A 22306-nucleotide genomic window follows, 5' to 3' on the forward strand; every position below is an offset into this window, starting at 1 on the left:
CTGGTATGTCAAATAAATGAGTTTGAAAGGAAATGCTTCTTTAACACCTTTTTTTTTACAGCCATCAGTTCCAGGAAATTTAACAAAGTGTACATAAATCCATCGGGCTTTTGTCTATGAACTTGATTTGTGTGGAGTTTGTGTTTGTGACTCTCCAGCCACGTATAGTGTGTCGATCAGTTTGAGTCTTAATTTTAAATAGGCTGCCTTGACATTTGTTTCCTCTTGTCCCATGTATTTTGGCTGAAGTAGTGTTATAGTGTTGTGGTGTGCAATGTTGTGCAACATCATCCAAATATGACAACTGAAAGTAGCCATAGGTGTATCATTTCCTATCTCCAGAGATAACAGATGTGTGCTGAATCACCTGCAGGGGTTAAGCAAGGTTGTAATAGACTCAGTGGGGTTATAGAACAGGTGAACCCAGATGCAGACACAGACCAGGAGACAGGAATAAGATAAACAAATGTTTCTACCTGAGCACAGGGAAGATAGGCTGCGGGCGAGGGGAAGCTTGAGCTGGTAGTTGAGAGCCAGGGACTGAAGCTGGTGCAGGGGCAGGTTCAGTGTGGGGTCCGAGGAGACTTGAGTAGATGAAGGACATGGAATAGAGAACAGAGTCAGAGCAGGCAGGACTACAGAGGAAACAGAACTGGATGAGTACAGTCAACAGGAACTTAATGCTGAATAGCAAAACTGGTAATTTGTTGACTTGAAGTGTAGCAAACTAATGGTTAGCAGACTAAGATCTGGCAGAGTGGAAGTGTATTGAGTATTTGTAGAGGTCACACACACATAATAACACAGACTTTTCACATTATAATATCGCTACATCAGCATCACCATCCGCATCCTGTCCACCTGTATGAAGGGGAAGTGCCGTGCTATCAAGCTCATATTCATCATAAGTTTCACATTCTTTGCCTGTTGGACACCCTATAATATCGTCATGACTGGTGTACTGACTCAGAGAGCTTGGACTATGCGTCGTATGTGCTACTTGTTGTATTAGCCCTGTGTTTTACACATTTTTGGGTAACACGTTCCAGAGTCACTTTAGAAGACTGAGATACATCCACCTCAGCAGTCACATCACCAGACAACACACTCTGCTTATGAGTACTAGACAGACACACACACACACACACACACACACACACACACACACACACACACACACACACACACACACACACACACACACACACATACAAAAACAAATTAGTGTGTTCTAAGACAGCCCCTTTAGCAGATGCCAGCATCCTTGTCACCAAAACTGTTGAATTAAGTCAGCTGTGTTGAGAGATATATTTACTTCTTCTTTTTGTTCCTCATTGCTCTTCCTCCACTGCATCTCTACAGAGCTGAACTGGTGAGTTCTTTCAGCCTTTGTTGATAGTGATATCAAGTACAGATTTTTAAAAATTACATTTAAATATTTTGCACTTGATACTTCTTTTAGAAATGTACATGCATATTTGGCTGGTTCATTCTGGTTTGAAACTCTGTATTTATGATCTATCAAATGGAAGGTGAAGTGAAGTTTATGAGTTCTCATCAGATCAAATCAGTGCAGTAGAGGTAAAGCTAAACTTTCAACTTCATAAAAATTTGTTTTTCAACTGTTTTTAATTCCATAAAGCAATAGTCTGGCTCATACTAACCCTACAGTGTATTCGGTGTGCCTCTCTACAAATTGTGATTGAACAGAATCATATCATTTGTGAGGGCTTACGTGTGTTTTACAGCTAGTATATTAGTAGTAGTATTGTTGACCTGTTTTATCACTTTAGTAAGACGCAGCTGGTTTGCTGCTGTGTTGAGAAAATAAATAAATAAAATTGTAATTTTGTGGAGTATGTCGACATCAGTCTGACATCCCGGCCCTGAGTCAACGGTCCAGGTTTCATCAGATAATTATTAAAATAAAAAATAAAAAAATCTGTTATTTGTTTTTTAAAACCATGATAAACCTTGCTAACAACAGGTTAGGGCTTATTTGTGTTCTGACATATTTACAGTTGACTTCTGTTTCCTGTCTGTCCATAATGACAAATGAAAAAGGGAATTTACAAAACACAAAATTGGATGTGGTTTTGAGTTTGGTTTTCTCATTTGTAACCACAAAAAAGACCACATGTTACGTTTTGGTTTGTAATGAATAAAGAAAAAAAAACATGGGCCAAATCCACAAAGGATTGCATGGCTTTTGCAGTCGTTAAGCTGGGGCAAATGAGACAAAAAGATCTCAGATCTTCCTGAGTCACATTAATTGCTGTATTCTGACATTTGAGGTATCAGTAGAGTATGTTATAGATGTGAAATACCAGATAAGTTATATAATCAAAATAATCTTTTTAATTTCTTTTAATTTTTTGTGTGTAATGTGAACATTTTTAGTCACTCTTGAAAAAAGCATGTTGTAAATAATATCATTGTAAACTATGGGTTTGATAGATAATCAGTGCCAAAAAAAAAAACACTTCCTTGGTCCTAACTCACATGTGACTCAATTGACCAATCAGAGGCTTTGGAATTAAAACTTGAAAATATGTAAATAATGAACTGTGTAAACATTATTATGTAAAAAGTTAACTACAGTAAATACATTTTCAGTAAATTAACAAAACATATATGAATTGACCTAACTTCACATCTAATGTCAATCAATCAATCAATCGATTAATCAATCAATCAATCAATCAATTAATCAATCAATTAATCCTTATTTATATATCGCTAAATCACAACAAGTCATCTCAATCCCTTTACATATGGAGCAGGTCTAAACCTTACTGTTTAATTTAAATTACTTCACTTCTGAACCGTACGTAAAGTATTTCTAACAAATGTTATTAGAAATGAAAACTATAAAGCAGCACTTATGCTACTTTGCTTCTCAAGTAAAAATGAATCATTTTCAGGAACAAGAGTTGCAGATCAGTTAAGGGAGAGTCAGGACATTTTTACAACAGCAGTCAGCAGTTTCTGTTCTCTACTTTGACTTCAAGTGACAAGAATAAGGATGTTTCAAATGAATCATTGGGATAACTGTCAGGTATTAGAACAGTTACTCTCAGGGTCAGGGACATATAACTAATATATATATATATTAGCTTTCTGGTAGATGACAACGTTTACATGGTGATTGACAGTTAAAAATTGGGTTTATTTGTATTAAGTTTGGAACCTCATTAATGTTGATCATGGTAAAATCTGCTCTTTCTAGTTTCTACAGGTGAAAACAAATAATCACGTACATTTATGTAACATGCTTGATAACATGCACCATAGTTACCAACCCGGAAATACCCCAACTATCACATCTAATTCACTGACACAAGATAGAAAAACTTACAGTTGATTACAGCCATCCGTGAACTGAATCGTCTATCCAACTCCATCTTCTTCTTCTCCTGTACCATAGCATTATTAAGCTACTTCTTCTGTATAGTGCCATTTCAAACTACTATAGATAACTCATTTAGCCAGCAAACTCATTAGTATTCCCACTCCAACTTATCCAGTTGTGTCACCTCATCCTTGGTTCTCAAAGCACTCACAACCACACATGACCCAGACCACTCACTCTACGAGCACTTTATTTTTATTTAAATCTTGAATCTTTTCCTGCCTTCCCTCTGGCCGTAGATAGACTACTCATGCACAGAAAAGCCTGTTTTTGCAAGAGCTTTATTCCTACAGCCATATGAGCTTTCAATAAATAGTTTCTTCTTTGGTTACAAGAAATCCAGTCTGTGGTGTGTAGAGTCTCAATTCATATCGTCAGCCCTAATATAACACATACTGTATATAAGCACAAGCATAAATACATGTATTTACACATACTGTAAAACAGATAGTCAAATAGAGTAAATAAAGGTACATTACTAGTTTGTAATATACATGCATTTGGTGGAGAATAAAGAAAAGAGAATAGAATCTTTGTTGAGTGAGCTCAGCTTATGTTGAAAAAAAAAGTTAATTGTGTTTTATTTGCAGTTTCTACAACCACCAGCGAATACACTAACACAGGTTTTTACTGCCTCTGTGACACAGGACAAACTCCAGCCATGGATAATGATGACGACCAGTATGGGCTCTTCCAGGAATTACTTAATTATACCGATGACACAACTGATCCAAGCTATGTGGTCAGAAACACTGTCCAGCTCTGCATAAAGGAGAGTGTCAATCACTTTGGTGCAAGATTCATCCCAGTTTTCTACTATGTCAACTTCCTCCTGAGTTACCTTGGCAATGGGCTTGTCCTCTTCATCATCTACAAGTATGAGAAGCTCAACACAGTGACAAACATCTTCCTCCTGAATTTGGTCCTCTCCAACATTCTCTTTGCCTCCAGTCTCCCTTTCTGGGCAACCTACCATCTGTCTGAGTGGATTTTTGGCTTGGCTCTGTGTAAGATAGTCAGCAGCGCCTACTTCATAGGCTTCTACAGCTCCATCCTCTTCCTCACACTCATGACATTCGACCGATACCTTGCAGTGGTGCATGCAGTGGCAGCTGCCAAGAGCAGGAAAAAGTTGTATGCCATTATTGCATCTGTAGCAGTTTGGTGCATCAGTATTGTAGCGAGTGTGAAAGAGCTGGTTCTCCAAAATGTGTGGGAGAGTCCGTATGGAGGACTGATGTGTGAGGAGTCAGGATACGATAGCAACACCATGGATCACTGGCGACTGGTCAGTTATTACAGACAATTCGTGTTCTTCTTCCTTCTCCCTCTCTTCATGGTGATGTACTGCTACATCAGCATCACCATCCGAATCCTGTCCACCCGTATGAAGGGGAAGTGCCATGCTATCAAGCTCATATTCATCATAATTTTCACCTTCTTTGCCTGCTGGACACCCTATAATATCGTCATCCTCCTTCGAGCTTTACAGGTCTCCAGCGCCAGTAAGGAGGATGACCGGTGTACTGACTCAGACAGCTTGGACTATGCGTTTTATGTGACCCGGAACATTGCCTACTTGTATTGTTGCATTAGTCCTGTGTTTTACACATTTTTGGGTAAGAAGTTTCAGAGCCACTTTAGAAGACTGCTGGCTAAGAAGGTCCCCTGTCTCATGAGACACATTAGCCTCAGCAGCCAGAGCACCAGAACTACATCACAGAGGACACCACACTCTGCTTATGAGTACTAGACACACACACACACACACACACACACACACACACACACACACACACACACACACACACACACACACACACACACACACACGTGTGCACACATAACTTTTATTGTTCAGCATGAATAGGAGAAAACCAAAATTCACTCCATGTTCACTTCCTGTGAGACTCCTTGACAATATAACATTAAATAACCAGTTATAAAAAAAATGTAATATTATTTTATCATTAACTTCAACTTTTATTCTAGTTAAAACTTTGGAGAAAGCTTCTTATCTGAACAAGGTTACATAATGAAGGCTTATATGTATGTTTTTTTGTGATCAAATGAAAACTATGCAAACCATTTGACAAAACAATCTTACCAGAAGGTCAATGAGTAGCTGATCTGAAGCTATTGATCAAATCCCATGATGTTCATATTACCATTTGTACTTGAAGGTGGTCTATGTTGGCCTGAACGTTGGCACCTTGAGGTGAGATTGTTGTAGGTTTTTTGTGACCAAATTTGGCTTCCCACCCCAGACCCACTGTAAACACAAATCTTTAGCTCAAATTTTTAAACAAGTATTTTATTTTTGTTTGTTTGGTTTTAGCAAAGGTAATGAAAGGTTCTGTTTTGACTATTTTATGTATCTGCTTTAGACCTGCTCTTGGTCTGGTCTTTATTCTAAGTGTTTCAGTCTTGTTGATTCAGTGTTGGATTTACAGGTGTATGTTTGTAGAGATGTTGTTTATTTGACTGATCTTGTCTTAGTGCTCTAAAAGAACTGTATCTTAACTTTCCAATAAAAACACCACTAAAACTGCTCCCCTGTGATATGTGTCTTTTCATGGAAACTTTAAATTCCATTTATTTCTGTATTTTTGTGAAATTGGATGAACATTTACATCATTTCCCTTTTCTGACAGAACATCTGTAGCAGTTTCCCGTCAACTAACCGCATTTTTCTGATGAAACACTGCTGTTACGCCTACAGAGAAACAATATGAGATACAGTAAGCATTAGTAGTTCTTGAGTCAGTGTCAGTGTTATTGCCAAATACACTTTGGAAAAGCCTAAATGAAAAACATGTTTATTCATGATGAAAGAGACTAGCTAACAGCAGCATCAAAAGTACACACATTTAGTTTGAGGCATTATGCTATAAACACATATTCAAAATTAGTATTAGTTTTTGCTAGTTACAATGTCATATATATAGGTTATATATAGTGTCACATATAAAAGGTTAGAGCAGTCAGTCCTTAGTAGGGGAGACTGGGGACAGTTGCAACCGGGAACGGTTGAAGCATGCTAGAGTGATGGCACTCACACTGCACATGCTCAGTTAGACCCTCTGCCCAACAAGAATATGAGAGGCTCAATATGGCCTCTCATATTGAGCATCTGGTCCTGCTTTTATTAAGAAAAGTTGTTTCGGAGGTATGAAAGTAGCTTTTTTCATGAGCTGTATTTTTGTCATACTGTCCTGACCTTTTGTATGAGTGAATCCAAACTTACCTAGTTTGAATCATTGTTTTGTTGACTATTCAGTGACATGGATGGGATGTGTCAATGTCCGTGGCTAGCTAGCACATGATGTTTTGTCATGACTGATACCATGGGAACAGTTGAAACAGTTGTTGTCCCCATGGTAAGTTGGCTAGTCATATCTAAACAGACCACAAAACAGTATTTTTGAAGATTTTAAGTTCAAAATAGGCACAATTCATGTATTTTATTGTGCCTATGCTCATGATGAACAGAACTGGCAATTATAAGACAATGGACCAAATGCAAGAATATGTTCGTATTTTTCTTCTTAAATCTGTCGTACTTTTTTCCTGAGGTGGAATTTACGAGTGAGCCACGTCGGATTCACCAAACACTCGTATCACCAGGAAACAGTCGTAAATGACCTTCGTAAACATGATGAATCCCACCTGTTCTAAATGAACGCGCGTTCCCGAGAATAGTAAATTAACATGAATGACGCCTCCAAAATACCATATAAGGTCAGACGACCGGCAGGTTGTGGAGAAGCTCCATTCATGAAAATGGCACTAAAGACTAAGAATAAGAACTTTACGAGCTCTCAGACTGAGGTCCTGCTCTCAGAAATAGATCAACAGAAACACAGATTATTATTTAGTGTTAGTGGAATTAAAGGTCCTGAGAAAGACAAAGAATGAGGAAAAATGACCCGTGCTGTGAACGCTGTCTCAGCTGTTGCACCGTTACAGAAATAAAAACAAAAATGACTGAACATGAATTATACCAGAGGATGTCATCAGCCAGGGAGTTAAACTATTACTTCAATAAGCAATATTTCAATTAAATGAATAACAGTTATTAATAAATAGTCAGTTTATATTGTGGAAAAGTAACTGTGGACAAGTCTCTTTGTAGTTTCGGCCGCTAATATTTATATTGTAAGCTTGCATTATATCATAGTTTCAATTGTTAATTTAAATGACTGATATATCTACCTAAATTGTTAAATAGCCTACTTCTTTATACTAAATAGCCTAATAACTTTACAAACAGAGTAATGTCATCATGATTATGGATTCAGAAGAATTTAATGAACGGGACATAGTATACACTTGCTCATTACATCCCCTGTAGTTCACACCCATTACTCAGGGGTCTCTAAAATACTGACAATATAATATACACTCAGCCTGCATATCTATATTATTCATTTCTCTGTTAAGTGGTAGTCAGCATACAGTGATGTTAAAAAGAAAATCCAAGTCAGTTGACTCTGAAGCTCAACTGCTGATGTTACACATGCTGCTGGACTGCTGTCGGTTGGTTGTGTGACAGGTACGACAGGTCTGCATCACTCGTAAATTTTGTTCGTACCTAAGAGAACATCCAAAATACGAGCAAATTGGTGAATGCGGCAAATCCTCGTAAATCACTCGTACGCATGGTTTAAGAACAAATCTGTGCGTACGAGTGGTTCATGCAGCTGGCCCAATGAGAGACTAATGCTACTGATAAACCAAATAATTCCCCAAATATCTAGTTGAGCAAAAATGAGAAATTATTGTTCTATCTGTTGTGCTATGGGACAAACTAGCCACATACATTTTCCTGTGAAAACAGGAGAAAAGTCAATTTATTTGTTGTCCTATAGTGAATAAATCATCTAAAAGTACAAATTGTATTCTGTTTTTTTCAGTATGCCAAGAGTGAGGAAGAGAGTCACTAACAGAGGGGTTCCCCTCCATATTTTGGAACGAGCCTCAGATATTGTAAGAGATGAGGGCAAATCAGTCAGGGCAGTAGCCAAGGCTTTAACATATGCCACACCACATTATTCAGGTTCCACAAAAAAAGAGACTTGCAAGCGGGACATCAAATAAGAAACCGCTTGAAGAAGTATTCTCAGTAACATCTGCACATTGACACAAGGTAGGTCAGTTGCAACATCTGAATTTTTCTATTCAAATCAATGTTGTGATTGATATGTTATATTTAACTATCTTTAAATGGTATGGGTAATTAGCAGACATGTGTAAGTTTAATATGTAAAGGTTTGGTGGGCCTAGTCCAAATAGTCTCTGAGTAACTGAGAGTTATGTAAAAACTGTTGCAACTGTCCCCAGTCTCCCCTATGTGTCAAGCTGCGAAAGCACTAATATACCACTTCCTATAATGGAAATACATTAGCCACACCCCAAACACCCAGATCTTTCAAACTCATTATTTCAACCATAAATGGCCAAAACTATTACAGAGTATGTCTTAAAAAAATCATCACATCCATATGCCATATAAGGTAAGCCCAATAACAACCGTTGCGCAATCATTTCAACAGCTGAATGATGTGAAGATAAACAATAGCACATTGCGATAATATACTGTAGTGTGTGACTTATGAGAAATGATGGTTGTATTGTTCTGTTGTTTTCAGGAATGGAAATTAATGTGAAAACAGAATATTGATTTGATTTTCATTTCAAAATCCACAAATGAAAAGACATTTTAGTTTCCCTGCTCAGAAACGGCTGATACATCTATAGAGAACTTTATTTTCTATCTTGCTTTTGTAACAAACTTAATAAAATGTGAACTAATATGGGAACAGTAGAACTTGGAAGGTGAATACGAAGGTGTATTTATTCCACGCAGGAGAGTGGATTAGTGAAATGGTTGTTCAACATGTTTCATCATCACCAATAAAGAAGAAGTTTAAGTTGACAAAATGCATTAATACTACATGAATGTAAACGGATAGAGAGAGGGAGGAGGAGGAGGGAGGAGTTCAGTGCATCATGGGAAGTCCCCTGGCAGTCTAGGCCTAAAGCAGCATAACTATAGGGGCTGGTCCAAAGCAAGCCCCTTACAGGTTATCTAGGCTCCTGAACGGCACTGTCTTTTTTGGCACAGACACCTTTATTTAACAGTAGACAGACAGGAAACAGGAGAAAGAGGGGGGTGTGAAATGCAGCAAAGGACCTTCGGCCAGGATTCAAACCGGGGTCAGCTGCGTATGTGGCATGCGCGTTAACCACTTGACCACCTGCGCGCCAGTCAAATGCTCTACCACTGAGCTATACCCCCCCCCCCCCCCCACCTATGAACGGCACTGTGTAAAGGCTATTAAAGACTGCTTAGCAAAAAAATGTTTACAGCTCAAGGCTGATTAGACGGAGGTTCTGATTTTTGTTCTAGAAAATTTTGCCCCTGTGCTTATGAACAATGTTGGGCTTCTGCCATCTGCTGCCGACTCCAACCTGTTTAATTTAGAGGTTTGAGGCATTCTTGTTGTTCGAGTCCCATGCTGACTGGATTTTCCACTTATAGATGCGTATGTGCGTTTATCTCTTCTTGCATTGACTAATGTAATGCACTATTTCTTCCTTCTAGGCCTCCACCATAGCTTTGTAACATCATGATATTCATTTATTTTTCAACAGTGATTGTAATGATTTTGGAAAGCACACACAAAGGCCTGTGTGTCTAGGCTGTCAAATATAAAACATAAAGCCTGTACTAATGCACCATGCATTACAGTCACCAACATTTCTGACCCTGTTTATTGATGTCTTTCCTATAGATCTAAATGTAGATGTCACTTTAGTCACTGTTCCTATTGAAAGAGCAGTCAGTTGAACAGTCTTTGTGACTGAAGCTCCTGCCATCTGTGCCCCAATAATCAACCTTCTTTCTAAGTCACTTTCCTCTTACCATCTTGATACAAAAGCAGAATCAACTGGATATTTTTATACATGCCACAGAGTGTTAGGGAATTTTCCATAACTAATATGCACTGGGTCAAACTAGGCTTTGCGGTCATAGCAAGGCCACACTAAATGTTGGGTTTAGACACTGTCCCCCCTTGAGATGGTGGTAAGCAGTGAGTCTGCTCCTTTTGGGGAAAACATTCTGATAGTGTTGCTATAGCAGCCGAGGTCAGATATGTGTTTGACTGTTTTCCCTGAATGGGGTAAAGGTAACTGGAGTCAGAGGTTTGATATAGTGTTAGATGGAGGACAAAGGTCCTGAGTGTCGTTTAAGCAATGTTTTGTCTATAGACCAGTAGACTACATTCTGTATATTGTAGATGTGTTGGTCTGCCCATATTTGGGCATGGCTCAACCTCAATGCAAGACATCCTGGACTCCTGTCTACTCTCTCCATTGACATATGGTCTGCATAATGAAAATTTCTAGCAATTGGTGTCACCGAAGCAGGATCTCAACATAACAACGACTGGGTAAGTGCTAATTTTACATTTTATGCCTTACCATGTCTGTAGTGACCAAAATAAAAGAACCTTTTAATTCTGCAAAATCGCAAAGGCAAAAGTAAGAAAGCCCATAAATTGGCAATGATCAAAATGAAATATCCATTTTACAAAAAAATGGATACTGTATCAGAAACAATGTGATGTGTGTGTGTAATAGCAGAGTGTGTGGTGTTGTAAGGTCAGACTGAGGTCAGACCCTCGTAGGGCCACATTGTGGCTGTTTTGGTTTCTTGAGCAGCTTCGGGCTGCACTCGGCACAGGGGGACCCACTTGAGGTTTAAGCTGTAAAAAAAAAGTTTTTCGGGGATAGTAATTGACTCTACCTCGCTTAAATCAAGATTGCGGACTATCTGCTCTGTGTCCTTTGGGCGCCGGTAATTTTGTGTATACACGTTTATTCTAAGCTTCAAACCAACACTGCTGCTATTGTAAAAGAGGAGTTGGAGTCCTAGATGCAGTTGAAATTGTATGTGTATCTGATGTTGTAAAGTGATAAAAATGGGCAACGACACGTCCAGCGCAGGTAGTAGTTCGGAGTCTAAAACTACACAATTTGATTTAACAAAATTTAGAGGACAGAGAGACTGTCAAGCAGTAAGAAACACCAATGAAAATGTGGAACATACAAATCAACCTGATAATCCACAGACAGAGGCACATACACACACTCTTACAGACACACAACCAGCCAGCCCCACAAAACAGTTTCAAGTTTCCACATGCACCAGTAGGAGTTGTGGGAAGGCTAAAAGGATGGCATTTTGTGTTTCCGTTCTCTTCCCTCATGAATGACTGGACAGAGAGAGAGTGGCCGTATGAGGGGTCGTTTGAGAAAGAGAAACTGCAAATGGCGGAGATGAATGTTAATACTAACATGAGTAATCCATCCTGGAACTTTGCTTACATGAGAGAATGCATGCGGGTGTGGATAACTGTGGCTCATCAGAGATATGGAGTGCATGTGGATGAGAGAAGACCTGAAAGGTGCTCTGCTGAGTTGAAAGCTGCCGTAGAGAAAATTGCTGCCCGTGTGGAGATGCATCATATTCCTATGCTGGAAGCGGCTTTGCAGACAAGAGCTATTGAGTTGACCAACATTAAGCAAAGACATGGTGATAATTTGCGTGCGTTTGCCACAGCTATGATGTACAATTGGGCAAAGCCTCAAGCTAAAATTCCCTCTCAGCAAGAACTGCTAAGTGCTTTGAAAGATGTTGAATTTTTACGACCAGAGCTACAGGAAAGTAAACATACAATCTCCAACTATCCCAAGCTCTCTAAAACATAGTACAGACTGTTAGGTATAAACTTCTGTTTAGCACTGTAAAATCTGGATAAGAAGGAGAGAAATCACAGAAAGGGAAGAAAGGGAAGAATTGGCTTCAGAAGTCAATGTTAGCCCTCATAGCTGAGGCTGGAGACTCAAATGCATCAGATGACAGCTGTGAAGGTGGTGATTCAGAATTTGACACAGACAGAGAATTAGTTGAGAAACCAAGAGGAGTACAGTACTCTCTTCTGATATCTCATAAGAGAGCAATTTACCTCATGGGGCCAGATTTGCTTTGTAATCTCCATGCAACAATTCACTGCATTTTTAACCCTACCTGATGACAGAGCAGCCCTAGCATTTCAGTTTTTGCAAGTTGATTGTTTGTATTTTTGGACATTGCCAAATTCTAATATGTCTTCTATTTTCACAGTGCCCAGCATTCAGGAAATTGACACATCATCACCAGCATGTGCGTCATTGATGTCTGCCATGAGGCCTCTCCTGAATTGTCATTGCACAGCAACCTTTTCTTTTTTTTTCCTTCTCTGGCATAGATGCCCTTATTTGAAAGTAGAGAGACAGGAAATTACGGGAGAGAGATGGGGGTGTGACATGCAGAAAGGTCCGCCGGCCGAGACTCGAACCAGGGTCCGCCGCGTACATGGCATGCGCCCCCAACCACTCGACCCTCGCCCCCTCATTGCACAGCAACCTTTAAACTTTTGAAGCAGTATAAGGTATTGGCTAATGATTTCCTAAACAAACTAAAGGGGTTGGAGAGTGAGCATTGTATGTTTGTTGGTCCACAGGGGTGCGCTATTCCAATTCGACTGTCTGACACACAACATACACTGTTTGATGTTAAAGATTCATTTCCACACATCACTGTAGCTGTAGCGCCTGGAAAAGAGGCAAAACATCTTGGTAAAATGGTGGCTCGATGCCAAGCACTGAGAGGAGCTGTGACAGCCTCTCAAAACCAAACAATAATACACTTGGGCGAGGAACTGTATATATTATCATTAAGTGAGAACACTCAGTTACCAGAGAGCACATTTGTTTTGTTTCAGCCACCTCACCCTACAGAATATGGGCCTCCGTCAGAGCTTTCTTCATCTTTATGGGCAAAACACAAAAATCATGTAGGTTTTGTGAATTCGGCTCCACCTCATAAAGTCACACTCAAACCAAATGTCACATTGCCAGCTATCAGACAGTACAACTTGCCTCACAGAGCCATTACAAACAGTTATTCAATCTCTATTGGATCAAAATGTACTGGTGCAAACTTCCAGTCCATGCAACACACCCATTTTGCCCATCCCAAAACCCAATCGTCCAGATGAATGGAGGTTTGTGCAAGATTTGCAGGCTATTAATAATATTGTTGTGCCCACAGCTCCCATTGCAGCAGACACTAATTCGATTTTAGCCTCATTACCATGCAATTCAAAACACTACACAGTCATTGATCTATGTTCAGCTTTTCTTCTCTATACCGTTGCATCCAGATAGCCAGTATCTGTTTGCATTCACGTTCAAAGGCAAGCAGTATACATGGCGGCATTTGCCACAGGGTTATGTTGAGAGTCCAACAGTGTACGCAGCAGCAGTAAAAAGAGACCTGGATGACCTCCACCTCCCAGGGGGTTCAACACTTTTGCAGTACGCAGATGATCTTTTGATAGCCTCTCCATCAGAGGAAGCTTGTCGAACTGATTCAATCTTGCTCCTGCAGAGGTTGGCTGAGTGTGACATAGAGCATCACTGCCCAAACTGCATTTTGCCGATCTGAGGTTACATATTTGGGTCACCTCCTGAAGGATGGACAGCGCCTCCTAATACCAGAAAGGGTGAAACTGCTGGTCAACATGCCCCCCCCCCCAGAACTAAGAAGGGCATGCTTTCATTCTTAGAATGGCGAACTATTGCAGACACTGGATTTTTGAGTATGTGGCTAAGCTACGCTGCAGTCAGCTCCACTTGTGGTTTAATGGACTGATGATGTGGTACACTCAAAAATATGTGATGACTTAATGAATGTATTTTTTCAGATTACATTAATTAATGTTTTTGTTAAGAGTTTTACTTGAGTGCACAGTCCTTTTATCTGCGTATGGAGGATAAGCAAACGTATCTCGAATCACCTTTAGCCTGGTCTCGGCATATTTATTTTAACATACAAAAAGTACAGACTGACGTGTTGTCATCTCTCTTCTTCATGGCTCATACAGAACAACTGGCGGTAACCGGTAACATGGTGACGTCATGTCCTTACGTACCGTAAATCTTATACAATACAAAACAGTGCAGTATATAAGTTTACCATAATACAGGGAGTAAGGGCGCCATCAAATTACAACACTTAACACCCCCACTCGCTCTTAGCTCTCTGGGTTATCTGAAAATAAAATACAAAAACATGGTTTTCTTTTAGCCATGTAAACAAAAACACTCTGCATGTCTAAGTGCCAAACAAATCCTGAGCAAATGTCTTTAGTTTTAGCTTGGTGGCTGGCTTTGTCATTATATCAGCGATCATTTGCTCCGTAGGACAGTATTCCAAAATTACCCTTCCACTGTTTACAGTTTCTCTTATGAAATGGTACTTAATGTCAATGTGCTTGCACCTTTGCCTGTTTACTGGGTTTTTGGCTAGTGCTATAGTACCTTGATTGTCTTCGTACACCTTTGTTTCTGCATATTGATATTTGTCTATACCCCTGAGTAGTTGCTCTAAGTACATACATTCCTGTATACCTGATGCTAAGGATATGTATTCTGCCTCGCAAGTAGACAGTGCTACTGTCGCCTGTTTTCTTGTCTTCCATGAGATCAGAGAACTTCCCGCACTCAGACTGGCACAATATCCTGATGTACTACGCCTGTCTGTTACATCTGATGCCCAGTCAGCATCACTGTACACTCTGAAACCTAGTTTCCTTGTCCCACTCCTTTTGAAGCATAACTCCTGTTCTGCTGTACCTTTGAGGTATCTGAAAACATGTTTTACTGTGTTCCAGTGTTCTTCTGTTGGTTTATCAAAGTGCTGAGATAATTTACTGACCACAAAAGTGATATCAGGTCTAGTGCATGTGGATAAGTAAATTAAACTTCCCACTGCCTCTCTGTACTTTCTTGACTTTCATCTTTTCAGCATCTTCTATGTACTCTAGTTTTGCTCACATGGGGTCTCTCTGGACTTGCAGTCCTGCATTTCAAATCTCTCCAGTATTTTGGTCACATATCTCTTCTGTGACATTTTTAACTTGACCATCTGTTTGGTTAAAATCTATCCCCAGAAAATGCTTCAATTTTCCAAGATCTTTCATTTTAAACCTTTCACTGAGCATCATCTTTACACTGTTGAGTACACCCTCGTTGCTAACTGCAATGATAAGATCGTCAACCCATACAAGTAACATCACCTTTTCATTTAGTTTTCCCCTTGTATACACACAGTGATCTGCAGGATTCTGTACAAAACCATTCTCAGTCACACATGTATGTAACATAGCATTCCAGTTTCTGCCTGTCTCATAACCTTCTGGTTGCTCTATATAGAGCTCACAGTCAATTGGTGCATGTAAACAGGCAGTTTCAACATCCATCTGGTGTAGGATTAAATCTTCTTGTGCTGCCTTTTGCATGATCACTCTCACACTTGTCATGTCAGCTGTGGGTGAGAATGTCTCCTCGTAGTCGGTTCCTGGTTTTTGACTGTAGCCTTTTGCTACGAATCTCGCTTTGTATTAATCTGATCCATCTATGTCACTCTTTAGTGCGTAGACCCATCTGCCCCCCACTGCTTGCTTGCCTGGTGGCCATTGGGTGAGGCTGAAGGTCTCGTTGTCCTCCAGTGATCGCATCTCCTCGTTCATTGCCTTTTTCCACTGCCTTGACTTGGTTGACGCTATGGCGTCCGGGTAAGTTTGAGGAATGTCACATACTGCTCTATAACAAGAGTCCACGCATGTTTGCAGTTTGTCCACTGTATCCTCAGTCTCAAACTCCTGTAGGTAAGCTGGTTTCTTTCTGATTCTCTGTGGGTTCCTTCTGTTTACAGTCTCAGTGACTCTACCTGGCTGTGTGCTCTCAGTCTGTTCAGGTAAAGTCCCAGAAAAACCACTCTGCATTTCTTGACCTGGTACATTTTGCCTTTTGTCATTAACATTTTCTTCACTGTTATTGACCTTGTGATGTACATCCCTATCACCATATCCTATGCATGAGTCAGATGTTTGTGTTCCTTTTTCATTGGCTGTTTTGGTTGTGAACTTCACCAACCTGTGTTTTTGCACTCTCTCTGTGTCTGGATAGTACACTAGGTAAGCTGGGCTGTTTTTATCATAGCCAACAAATATACCTTGCTCACACCTAGAGTCTAACTTCTCTTTCTCTTGCTTGTAAGCAAAACACATTGATCCAAATTTTTGCAGTTTGGATATGTTTGGTACTTTGTCTGTGAACAGCTCGTATGGCGTTTTCTTTGTGCGCCTGCTGTAGCACCTGTTTCTAACATAGGCTGCTGTCTGCACAGCATAGTTCCATAGCTTATTTGGTAACTTACTATCTAACAGTAAGCATCTGCCCATGTTGTAGAGGGTTCGCCAACCTCTCTCTGCTGTGCCATTTTGGTGGGGTGAATAGGGTGCAGATGTCTCATGTCTGATCCTATTCTTGGTTAACAGTGCCTGGAAGTCTCGGCCTGTAAACTCAGTGCCGTTGCAAATAAAAAACTTTAGACCCAAAATACAAAAAACTAAAAGCATTTTTAATATGTGGCTTCAAAGAGATTTGTCTCTGTTAGGAAGAATTATTTTAAGTAAAGCAGATGGTATTTCTAGATTTGTATATCCAACTCTCTCTCTTTTTGTTCAACAATCTCTTTGCAAAGAAATAAATACCTTAATCAACTTTGTCTGGAAAAAAAAATGCCATCATTTAAAAAAATAACTTAGCAGGGCCGAGAGGCGATGGTGGCATGGAGTTGTTATATTATATGACTATATGGATATAAATTACACCTTTAAGACCAAATGGACCAAATGGATTCCTTTTGGTACTTTATTACACAAAACGTTTTTGAGAAAATCAGAGGACTACATTTTCTTCTGAATTGTGATTATAAAGTTTCAAAGCTTCCACTAAAATTATCTAAATTCCATCAACAAGTTCTTTCAGCAGTGAAACTATGCTTTGTCCAACTATTATCTGGAACAATGAGTTCATATAATATAAAATAAATCACTATACCTGAAACACTGGATTGACAGGGAAATAATTTACCTTGCAGATTTACAAAATGATGAAGGTGTAAATTTTAGTTATGAAGAATTTCTCAGTTCCAAAATCTTCACTATTACCCATAAAGAATATCAAATGATAAATGCTATTCCCAGTGGAATTCTCCAATTGATGAAAGGACATTTTGAGAAACCAGACGAAGAAATTTCACCCTCTTCATTAATGGTATAAACATTATGAGTCGACAATGTAACAATAAGCATATTAGGAATCATTTTTATACGAAAAGAAAAATCACGCCTAGAGGAAAATGTGTATGGACCTCCTCTTTCTCTGATATTAATAGGAAAACAACATGGCTCCTTCCACACACATTTGGTATCTCCAATAAAATCAAAGAGGTTCAATATAAAATTATCCATAACATTTACCCAACTAGCATATATCTGTCAAGATCATTGATGTTTATGTCAAATGTGTATTTTGTAACAATGAAGAAGAAACAATTAAACTAATTAAACTAATTAAATTTTTTAAAGCGCTCATCCACCCTAAATCCAGACACTCTCCTTCCACTGATAGACACAACCAAATATGAGCATGATTGCATTGCTACTATTGATATGTGTACATCACCAAGGCCAGACCTTTTACAGACACCAATACCTAACTCTGAAATTTCTCTCACAAGCTCTGCCGCCTGGCACTTCAGCGCAGGCAGCAGAACTATATGCCCTCACTAGGGCCTGTATTATCACTTCTGGTAAAACTGCCACCATCTACACTGATTCACGATATGCTTTTGGTGTAGCTCATGATGTCGGTCAGTTATGGAAAATGAGAGGGTTTGTGTCATCGTCTGGCAGGCCATTACAACATCATGCGTTGGTAAATGACCTGCTAGACGCCATTATGCGCCCGTTACAGCTTGCAATTGTGAAATGTGCTGCTCACACTCAGGAAAATGATCCTATTTCACAAGGAAATGCAATGGCTGATTTCGCAGCCAAACAAGCAGCGACTTCCTCTTCCTCCATGGTACGTCAGTGTGCCTCCAAACAGCCTGTCCATCCATTTTTGCTACCCTTAGTTAATGATGTCGTGATGCTGCAAAATCACGCTGATGATAGGGAGCGTAGTCTTTGGTTGAGAAAAGGTTGTACAGTTGATGCGGAGTTTAGCTTGTGGCTCCACCCTGATGGTCGACCAGTCTGTCCACGAGCTCTCCTACATGTACTGGCAGGTGTCACACACGAACCAGCGCATGTCGGAAGAGGGGTGATCAATGATGTTATTCGCTCACAATGGTTTGCACCAGGTATCACACAGGTCTCACAAACTCTTGTTGAAAGTTGCTTGATATGCCAACAGATGTGCAGGTCAATGGCAGGTAATCGGACGATTACTCATCTTTTTACTGCTGCTAGATGGGCTGGGCCAAGTTGCTTCTCTGCTTGTGATACGGTCATAGTTACCGAGTCCTCAAAGAGGGGGCGCCCTCTGCGGGACAGCCCTGGAGAAACAAACCAGGTAATAGAATCTGAATGCAAGGACGGAGTAATTAATCTTTTGAAGCTCAGTAGCAATAAAAATCCACATGAAACTGAAAAACAAGGTGATTATGTTGCTAAAATTGAGCCAGAAAATACTGGAGGTCCAGCACCTTCAGCTCTGTCTCGTACAAAACGACCTGTGAACTCGGTTGTTTTTAAGAGTCCCACTGATAGATGTAAAGTAGATGATTGCTATGTTGCAAGACCTGACATCTTTATGAAGAGATAGTGGACGTGGGCCACCTATGATTAGAGGTTGGTGGAGACGGACTTAATTAAGCCAGGAAGGATGAATGTAATATTCACACCCGACTTTCCTCAACATATACCTCTAGAGTTATGGTGTTTCACTAAACAACAACTGGTTTCCTCCCCTGGTTTCTAAACAATGGGATAAAAAAGGGAGAACCTAAATCTTGTAATGCTAATGCATGGTATGAAGATGTAGCCACTTCTACCTATATGTTTTTTTTGTGTTAGCCAAAAACCAAGCTGATGCTAAAACTGAAAAGTAAATTCAGCTATTAGTCTTATGTTTGATTATGCACGTGATTCAGTAATTGCTGGCTGTGTCAAAATATGCCAGTGTCAATCTATTCTCCTATGCTTAGCCCAATTCCATTCAACAAAGCTGACTATGAAAGTCTAATTGGAAGGATCTGAGTTCGAGACTTAACAATGATGCAGATGATTGTTGCAACGCCACCTATCCAATTGACTCTGTTAAATCCACAGAACATGCTGACATTGCACGACATGTTGTACAAAGTATCAATGATCAATATTTGCCAGCTGGATTTAACCACACAATCCTCCTCCGTATTATTCACAACTTGGTTTTGAGTATAGAGTCCAAATTAGTCTGACCCAAACAAATTGTTCGGAACCTCCTGAAGACCAGATGTGTGTTCCTCAACTGTACACCTCCACTATTTTGGCTGAAGCTTTAGTCTATGTGCAACCATGGACTGGTAGTATGTCAATAGGGTCAGTTAAAGTACAGGTGCATAACTGTACAGAGTCTCAGCAAAGTGAGCAGACACCCCTGAGCGACTGTTCAGTTTATTTGCCCCCTGTGCCCACTCATGCACTGCTATATGTTCCATTGTGTTTCTGAGGAGTGGGGTCAGGTCAGGAGGAGTTAGGACAGAGCAGTTGTAAAATGGTATTAAATGTCTCTCTAAAGCAGTCTCCCCTGCCCGAGAAAGTGTATTTAATTTGCGGTGATAAAGCTTATTGCTGCATGCCATGAGAAGAATCACAAGGTATTTGCTATTTGGCTTATTTGATTCCCCTGATCAGGAAAGTAGATGCCTCAGAAATAGCTTTTGCTGTATCCTCCATTGCATAGATACAGGAGGGAGTTAACATCCTCCCAACGTGTCATCAGCATCCTTTTACCCTGGTATGGTGTTTATGTGTCACAACATTGTTTTAATGATTCCAGATTTGATTGTGTGTTCGAAACGGGGTAAAGGTAACTGGAGTCAGAGGTTTGATATAGTGTTGGATGGAGGACAACGTTCCTGAGTGTCGTCTAAGCAATTTTTTGTCTATAGAGCAGTAGACTAAATTCTGTATATTGTAGATGTGTTGGGTCTGCCCATATTTGGGCAGGGCTCAACCTGTGGCATTATCTGTGTGGTTTAAAGTCTATCCCCGGAGGAGAGAATTGAAGGGAGCATCAGAACATAATGCGTACTAATCATTCATTCACTTCTCCTTGATCAAGTAAATAAACTTTATCAATGCAAGACAACCTGGACTCCTGTCTACTCTCTCCATTGACGTATGGGCTGTATAACCAAAATCTCTAACAACAGAGCATAATGGGATGTTAATTGTTTGGTTGTACAATGCACTGCACCTGTGTGGAAGCATCTGCAGTTGTACTGTTTCTCCACACATTCAGGTTTTTCCACTAATTTGCCTTGCTCTCATTTTACTCTGTGAATACAATGAGTAAGCGACTGATTAGGTGATTTTCTGTCAGAGTGGCTATGGACCATATTTTTGAACCAAATGATTTTTGAGAGTTACTCAAACCAGCCTGGGACATTCTTTCACAGCTTAAAAATGTTTCATCTGGTGATGATTTATGATTTTTGTCTTAATATAAGAGCAGTTAAAACAGGCTAGTAAAATCTGACCAATAGCACTTAAATAAGGGGGAGCAATGAACCCAGGAGAAACATTTAAAACCTAGAGTCAATAACAGAAACAGGGCACTGAGGCAGTTTGAATGTTTCTTATTTTAACTATACAGCAAATTGTTGAGTGATATTTTCTAAACAATACAAAAAAATCATAGCCTCCTCCACACAGACAGGATTTAAAAAAAAAAGTGGATATATACAGAGATATGGAGTCCTTTAAATTGCTGAATTTATATTCAGCTACTGAAATTAATTTGGGATTCAGTGTCTTGCCCAACAGCTCTACTTCCTGAGCAACAGCCTTAGTTTATAGTGCTGGGTATCAAACCTCAACACGTGATGAAATTAAATGAAATAATCATCGAAAATTGTACACTATTAAGTGTGGTGCTTGGAGATTTCTTCTTTTTTCACAAAACGGTTGTTTTTTGTTTTCCACTGATGCATTGAGCCGTTTGATATATTTTGTTAAATGATCAGAAAATGTATATTACAAAACGAAATATATACAAACGGAGTTCACATACAGATACCCAGCACAACCGTGAGACTAGGCCCCTCGGAAGGCTCCATGGTCAAACCTGACAATGAATTTGATATGTTTCCTGGAGGTGGTGCTATAGAGCCCAGCCCTCCAAGGAGCTCGACAAACGGTCCTATATTAAAAATGCTTTTAAATTATTGACTCAATGATACTGATTTTGAATTCATGTATTATACCTGCTGCTGGTTGCTAAGTCATGTTTTATGTAATATGTTCTTTTATATCTTTTATACTGAGATAAAGTCTCAGTGGGAGATGAACTCCTTGTATTCTATTTTAAATCATGTACTGAACATGTGACACATCTTGCCTTGTTTTCCGTCGGGGAACTGTGCAGGACCCTCCTGCCCCCTTGTCTCCCTCCTCATTCATTGGGTCCATGTGTTGTTGTGCGGGTCGGACCGTACCAAATGCGGCAGGGACTGGGGGTGTATTGATTAGCCCTGCAGTTCAGCAGTTGGACAGCTACTGTCTGTCTGGCTGACCATGCACCTGCAGCTCGACGTCCCATCACCCAACCGCGCTCTGTTCACTGGCTCTGTTCGGACTTTGTCGGTCAAACCCCGCTGGAGAGCCGCTCTGCGGGTTGATAAAAGAGGAGAGTGGAGAGAAGATAATACGCACAGGGCGT

The 22306-nt window shown here is 39.9% G+C and overlaps 2 protein-coding genes across 2 annotated transcripts in view; both read left to right on the forward strand.

Annotated features, from left to right (window-relative positions):
- The first annotated feature begins 1277 nt into the window (after window positions 1-1277).
- Window positions 1278-5944, forward strand: ccr12a (chemokine (C-C motif) receptor 12a). The gene is made up of 2 exons (XM_062428978.1): window positions 1278-1372; window positions 4060-5944. The coding sequence occupies exon 2, from the start codon at window positions 4074-4076 to the stop codon at window positions 5163-5165; it is 1092 nt and encodes a 363-aa protein (XP_062284962.1). The 5' UTR covers window positions 1278-1372; window positions 4060-4073; the 3' UTR covers window positions 5166-5944.
- A 16217-nt stretch (window positions 5945-22161) lies between these two features.
- Window positions 22162-22306, forward strand: part of cntnap2b (contactin associated protein 2b) — a 35339-nt gene continuing 35194 nt past the window's right edge. The window contains exon 1 of the mRNA XM_062429112.1: window positions 22162-22304. Coding sequence (XP_062285096.1) covers window positions 22162-22304 — 143 coding nt within the window. The remainder of the gene's footprint in view (window positions 22305-22306) is intronic.

This window comes from Scomber scombrus, chromosome 11 (assembly GCF_963691925.1).
Source record: "Scomber scombrus chromosome 11, fScoSco1.1, whole genome shotgun sequence".
Classification (NCBI taxonomy): Eukaryota; Metazoa; Chordata; class Actinopteri; order Scombriformes; family Scombridae; genus Scomber; species Scomber scombrus.

Bases quoted from the DNA above. Each gene is read 5' to 3' on its own strand.
- ccr12a (XM_062428978.1), top strand. From the start codon at position 4,074: ATGGATAATGATGACGACCAGTATGGGCTCTTCCAGGAATTACTTAAT.